The sequence below is a fragment of the Psammomys obesus genome, unplaced genomic scaffold, assembly GCF_907164565.1.
Source record: "Psammomys obesus unplaced genomic scaffold, mPsaObe1.curated_primary_1811, whole genome shotgun sequence".
NCBI lineage: Eukaryota > Metazoa > Chordata > Mammalia > Rodentia > Muridae > Psammomys > Psammomys obesus.
In genome coordinates this window covers 14,784,280-14,790,832 of record NW_026596085.1, presented here as the reverse complement: position 1 = coordinate 14,790,832, position 6,553 = coordinate 14,784,280, and the positions used below count along the sequence as shown (strand labels likewise).

Genomic DNA, 6,553 nt, shown 5'->3' with positions numbered 1-6,553 from the left:
TCTCTTCTCTTCTCTTCTCTTCTCTTCTCTTCTCTTCTCTTCTCTTCCTCTTTTTCTTCCTCTTCCTCTTCCTCTCTCTCTCTCTCCCTCTCTCCTCTTTCCATTGCTTGCTCAGCTTGCTTTCTTTATTACTCAGGACCATACATGGTGGTGAATGCCTTTAATCCAAGCATTCAAGAGGCAGAGACAGGTGGATCGCTGTGAGTTCAAGGCTGACCTGGTCTACACACTGAGTTCTAAGACAGCCAGGACTATGGAGAGGAAACCCTGTCTCAAACAAACAAACATACAAACATGAACCAAAAACAAAACCCACAAAACATTTTATCACCCAGGACCAATTGCCCAGGGGTAACACAATCCCACAGTGGGCCGGGCCCTCCCACATCAATCATTAATCAAGAAAATGCCCCCAAGGAGTTGCCAACTGGCTAATCCGATGGGGCCATTTTTTTTTTTTTTCTGTTGAGATTCCTTCCTCCCAGATGACTCTAGCTTGTGTTAAGTTGACAAAAACAAACTAGGACAGTGGCTGTAGCCCTGAGCACCAACAGCTGTAACTATCACAGAAAAACCAGAAACCACATGACCTGTTGGGAGGCACTCCCACTCCACCCCTGTCATCTTAACAACAAGACCAGGCCTGTGTCTAATCCAGCAGCCAATGTGAGGGAAGCTTGGCAGACAGAGTAGCACTCTGGACCACACCACAAGGATGCTGGCAGCCAGCTCCTGACTATGGGACTCTGTGGCTGAAATGCCCTAGATCCCTTACCACGGAAAATAACAGAACAGAGGGGAAACTGTCAGACAAAAGGGACTTAAAGACAGCCATAACTTATTCAAGGGCAAATCCATGTGACTGGCATAGAAATGTACATTGTGGAATGAGGATGTGAATAAACCCCGTAGGGGCTTATGTGGGCCTGGGTTAGGGATTAGAAGTAGGGGAAAGGAGGGTTGATCTTGGTCTGGTGCACAAGAGGTGGCCTCAGGGAAATGGCCAAAGTTTCTTTCTTTATATGATTTTTTTTTTTTAAGACACTTTCACGGTGTAGATCAGGCTGGCCTTGAACTTGTAACCTTTCTGCCTCAAGCCCCTGACATGGCTGATAATTCGCTGAGCTATTTTTATTCAGTTAATGTCTGGTTTTACTTCATTATTTCATGTGTGTGTGTGTGCGTGTGCGTGTGCGTGTGTGTGTGTGTGTGTGTGTGTGTGTGTAGACATGTGCTGTGGAGGCCAGAGGACAACTTTGGGTGTTGTTTCCCAGACACTGTCTACCTTTTCTTTTTTTTTTTAATTTTATTTAATTTTATGTATATGGGTGTTTTGCCTGCATGTATGTCTGTACACCGGGCGTGTGCAGTGCCCACAGAGGCCAGAGCGTGTTGGATTACCTGGATCCGACATTACATTACAGACAGCTGTGGACCAGCTGCCTCCTGGATTGTCCGAAAGAGCAAACAGTTCCCTTGACTGATGAGCCATCATTCCAACCTTGTGTTTAATTTCCTGATAAAGTTTTTAAGGACAGTCTAGCACAGTGCCTGCAATGCGGGCATGGGCTTACCATAAATGTTAGCTTTTCCTTCCCATCACTTGGTGATATGGATTCAACTTCTCTGGGGTGGACACTGAGATCAGCAGTTTTTATATACTCCCTGTCCCCTTGCAAGCTGCCCAGTGGTTGGTTCCTAGGAGGAAGGACCCTGTTACCCTTGTTCACCCGGGTTTCCATGGCACCTGGCACCCCTAGCTGCTCAACACAGTCGCTGAGCAACTGAGAAGCAGACGTGTTCTTCAGTAGCAGACTGATGCCCACTTGGGGCTGTTGGTAAATTCTGAACTGAGCTGTACACATTAGCATCGAGGCAGCATGGTGTTCCTGTTTTATATGAAGGACTGGCACAGATCCTTACAGCACAGTCTACCACAGAGGCCACTGTTAGGTGCTGATGGAACTGCCTCTGGGCTACCTGCTACTTGTCCCGGGCTGGTGTCTTCATGGGAGCTGTGGTCCTGGCTTTGCCGTCAACCTTCCCGGGCTGTGTTTCCCCGCAGCTTCCGCCAAGAAAAAACAGACACCGTCCGTTGCATCAAGTCCTGCCGTCCCACCGACGAGGCCTGCATGCGCGACCCTGTGCACACCGTCTCCCACACCGTCATCTCGCTGCCCACCTTCCGAGAGTTCACCCGTCCTGAGGGTGAGGAGATCAAGTTGAAGGTCCTGGGACATGCTTCAGAGCCTCCAGCAGGTGGCTCCTAAAGGAGCAGAGAGCCTGGCCTGCAGGAGCCCTTCCTGAGTCCCTTGGCTGCATATTCCATATTCAGCAATCCCTTCTGATGGGCGACACTCGCTCTGTAAATAGCATTGAGTGTTGAATCCATGCTGAACAGTGGGGAGTTGAGGGCTTCCTGGGGGAAGCGGATAGGAGGTCAAAAGTGGGAGAGAAGAAACTTGCCAGCAGATCACAGCTGGCAAGGCCTGGAAGTGAGTGGGGCAGTGTGGACATTAAGGACCAAGACACACTGACTCATGGGGCTGGACAGATAAGCAGGACCCTAAACCTGGAGCCGAGGTTGGTAGGTTCTGATAGATGACATTGGCAGGCCAAGGCATCTTGGAGACTGGTGCAGATGGATGGAGTTGCCAGACTGGAAGCAGTGACCACGGGCACAATATGTCAGTTCTGTGTCATTCCTGTGTCCGTGTTCCAAAGGACATGGCAGGGGCCATCACAGCACATTTCTGAGGCAGCCTGTGTTGCATGCTCCTCAGTGAACTGCGCTATTTATGTCACACTCTGAGGTGTGCAGCTCTGGGCTTCTTGGCTTGCAGGCACCTTCTTTCTTCTGCACGGAGTCTCCCTCCCCCATCAGCAGACATTCAGTGAGCTTATGTGCCAGGCTCCGGGAACATACTAAGAAAGCAAGGCCCTTCCTATCCAGGAAAATGTGTGACTGTCTTCTGGCCTGACCCACTGTGAAAGAGTCACGCAGGATCACCAGACAGCAGTAGTGAGGGAAACACGCGAGACCCAGAGACCCACAAAGCCAGCGTTGTCCTTAGGACACGTCTCCACCCCCCACACCAACTCACTCTTCCAGAGAAGTCTTCACAGCTGGCATTCGCCTTGTGTGAAGTGGAGTTTCAACAAACCTTCACTCAAGTCTTTCCCAAGTCCCCAGCAGCCACTTTTCTGGTGCTGACATAGGAGTTGGTTACCCCCGTAGGAGCAGCCAAGACACCTGTTAATGGCTTGGGCTCAGGAAACTGAGAGTGCTGAAAAGACCCTCAATGGACATCAGCTTCCTCTCTTACTTTATAGATGAGGAAACTGAGGCCCAGAAAAAGGACTTCCCCGAGATTACCTTGAGCCCGGCTGGGATCTGAATAGTGGCTCTAAGGTTTAGGTGGCAACTTATGCTACCTCACCATGAGGTGATCTGGAACCACGGCCACCCCTGCTCAGCTGAGCCCACCCTGCTGGCTGGCCCTAAGACCTCAAGGCAGATAAGAATTGTCAGATTGTCTCAAGGCCTCCGTTTCCCCACTGATGAAACAAAGATGGGCTAGGACGTGATGGCCAGGACTCTCTATCCTTCCCCAACGGGGGTTGGTGATTTCATTGATGTGGCCTTAGGAGTGAATCCTCATCATGTTAGGTGTTGCGGCAAGTCTCTGGGGGAGGGGATGGTGGGCCAGCGCTATGCTACACCATTCTCATGCCACCCTCTCACTTGCTGCAGAGATCATCTTTCTGAGGGCTGTCACACCGCTGTACCCTGCCAACCAGGCCGATATCATCTTCGACATCACAGAAGGGAACCTTTGGGACTCTTTTGATATCATCAAACGCTACGAGGACAGCATGACTGTGGGTGAGTACCCTCCTTGCAGATCCCAAAGCGTTGGCTAAGGTCATGTGATCCGTACAGGGACAACCTCTCTGCATTCTCTTCACTCCCATCAGAGTACCTTTCCCAAGCCCAATCCACCTGGCTTTCAGCTGCCAGCCAGCGGCTCCTACTCAAGTCTGGGGACCCTGGTATGGAAGAATCTTCTGGGGATGACCCTGGCCATGCTACCGACTCTAGTATAAACCCTGTCAGCTTCATTCTCCCCACTTACAAAATGGGTGGATCAACTAGATCTTGCATCTCATAACTGAATTTCAAAGGCTGTTTCGAGCCACTCACCATCCCCTCCCCATGTGACAGTGAGTAAGAACCCAGCTGCCACCCTTTAGCCTTTTATTGTGTGGAGTCTGCTGTGCTTGCTCCTGGAACGGTCAAAAGCACAAAGGGGGTTGAGGCAAGGACAGTCAAAGGACCCTTCTGTGTTGAGGGCACCTGGGCTTGGAGAAGAGGAAGTGGAAAGGATGAGCCAGACCCTCAGGGCAGAGGCTGCTGAACGCCCAGGGGGGAGTTGTGAGGGAAGCCAGAAAGCCACACTTGCTCTGTAGGGGTGTGTGTGTGTGTGTGTGTGTCTGTGGTTCCTGTGGCTGTCTGTGAGTCTTGACTACAACCTGCTCACCTCAAAAGCCCTTTAGACTCACTCCATCCTGTGACTTTTGTCACGGCAGCTCATCTGAACTGTCTTTAAGTAGTTTTTATTCACGGAGATTGAAAACAGGCTCACCTGCCATTCCTGACTTGGATTTACTCTCTGAACATTTTAAAGCAACTGAGAAATTGAATGACAGCCCCTGCTCTCCCCTGGACCTCAGTTTCCCTCGCGTTCTAGTCTCTGTGGAGCCTGCGAGGTCTGGATCAGAGCAGAGCCTTTGGCAACCTGGTCTCCAGGTGGCGCTGTTGGATCTCAGAACCTCCATCCCTGCTGTCCCCCCAACTCCGACAGTTGCTAAACTGGCAGCTAGAGAAAGGGAATCGTTATTCTCCTGTTGCCAAAGAGCCATTTATAGCAACTTTACAAGCTCTTAAATGGGTTTGCATGTTGTAAACACGACTGAGTCATTTGGGGGCTCACCACCCCCGGCCTCCTCCTCCGCTGTTTGGCAGCAAGGATAATTAGTTAATTACAATTAATAGTTCAGCAGCCCTCACTGAGATTCCAAGGAGAGGGCACGCAGCCCGGCTGCCAGCCGGCGTAAGTCTCACCTTCAGCTATGGATGCAATGTGCGGAGGGCATGGGGGTGGTAAAGGTTTGCCCTGCTTCAAGTGTGCATGAGAATGGGCACCCTGGCACTGGCCTGCAGAAGCCCCCTAGTGCTTGCCCTGTGAGCCACCTGCTGCTGTGGTGAAACACAGCCTGGGCCCATGTGGTTACAACCGTAGAACCTTACAGTTTGCTTTCTTTCTTTACTTTCTGATCCTTTAAGTCACTGGCCCTGGCTGGCCTGTGTTCACAGAGGCAGATGCTGCCTCCCCCATTCTTGCTTTTCCCCAGAAGAGAGCACTGCCCCATCAAAAGACCGAGACAGCATGCCTGCAGGGCTAAGTCAGGCCCCCTTGACCCAGCCTGGCTCTCTCAGGAACTGGTCCTCGCCATTTTCCTATCTTCTATTCCCAGCTAAGTCTGTCCTGGAGTGATCTAAGCTGGGAAGTTGGGCAAAAGTAAGTCCTGGAATGACCCACCAGTGCTCGTAGTGGGTCACGACTGCACAGACAGACAGACAAACCCTGGGTGTGTCTGCTTTTCAGCTTCTCATCTGCTAGGTCAGAAAACCCTTGAGTCAGAGCCTGGAGGCTTCATCTTTTCCGACCACTTCCACCAAAAGGAGTAACAAAGGCCATTGAGGGTCAGGGTTCCAGTCTCTCTTTTTCTTAGTAACTCGGGGCCACAGCTGGCCATGAAGTCACTCCAGGTGTGATGAGTGACCACAGGTAACCTTCAGGCAGGTGGCATCCTGGGAATGAAATGCAGCTCAGGCCACAGGGAAGGAGCATTCCCTCGCTGTGCTTGGTCATGGGTGCCCTGATCTTTGGAATTCTAGGCTTGGGCGGTATGGGGGTGGACTCCCAGCCCTGGGAAATTCCTGGGGCTCATCTCCCTGCCTCCTGAGTGGCCCAGCCTTTTTCACTCCTCAGTGAGTCTGCAGGGTGCGCCATCTGGTGCACACATCACCTCCCAGGTGGAGAGGGAGACCAGGTGGGGCTGGTTGTACTGAGTGAGGACCAAGGCTGTGTTTGTGATTGTGCTCTGGTCTCAGACCTCTTGTCTTCTGGCCTCTGTTCTCTGCTCGGGACATTTTTCCTAGCTTTGCCTGTAGCCTACTTTCTTTCCCCCTTTCAGCCCAGAAACATCTCTGTGTACCTGGGTATGTCCTCTTAGAAGCTACCCTATACACGGCTCCAGACCTGACCACTGGGAGATGGAGTTTTCTCCTGAGTTTTGGCCCAACATGAAGCAACCCTGGGAATGGGGTTTAGCCCTCGTGGCTCCTTGCCATCACTGCACACTCTCGCCCCCGCGTTCTTGTTCAGTCCTTGCGAACATGACTGCTAGGAGTGGGACAGGAAGATCTCCCTTGGGCAAGGGAACAGAGTCAAATGACCTCGTGAGACTGTGCAACAGCAAAACATGG

At 51.5% G+C, this 6,553-nt stretch overlaps 1 protein-coding gene across 1 annotated transcript in view; it reads left to right on the top strand.

Annotated features, from left to right (window-relative positions):
- Fbln1 (fibulin 1) overlaps window positions 1-6,553 on the top strand; it is a 71,257-nt gene that overhangs the window by 49,834 nt on the left and 14,870 nt on the right. Inside the window, exons 15-16 of the mRNA XM_055627250.1 lie at window positions 2,066-2,208; window positions 3,755-3,886. Of these exons, the coding sequence (XP_055483225.1) occupies window positions 2,066-2,208; window positions 3,755-3,886 (275 nt within the window). The remainder of the gene's footprint in view (window positions 1-2,065; window positions 2,209-3,754; window positions 3,887-6,553) is intronic.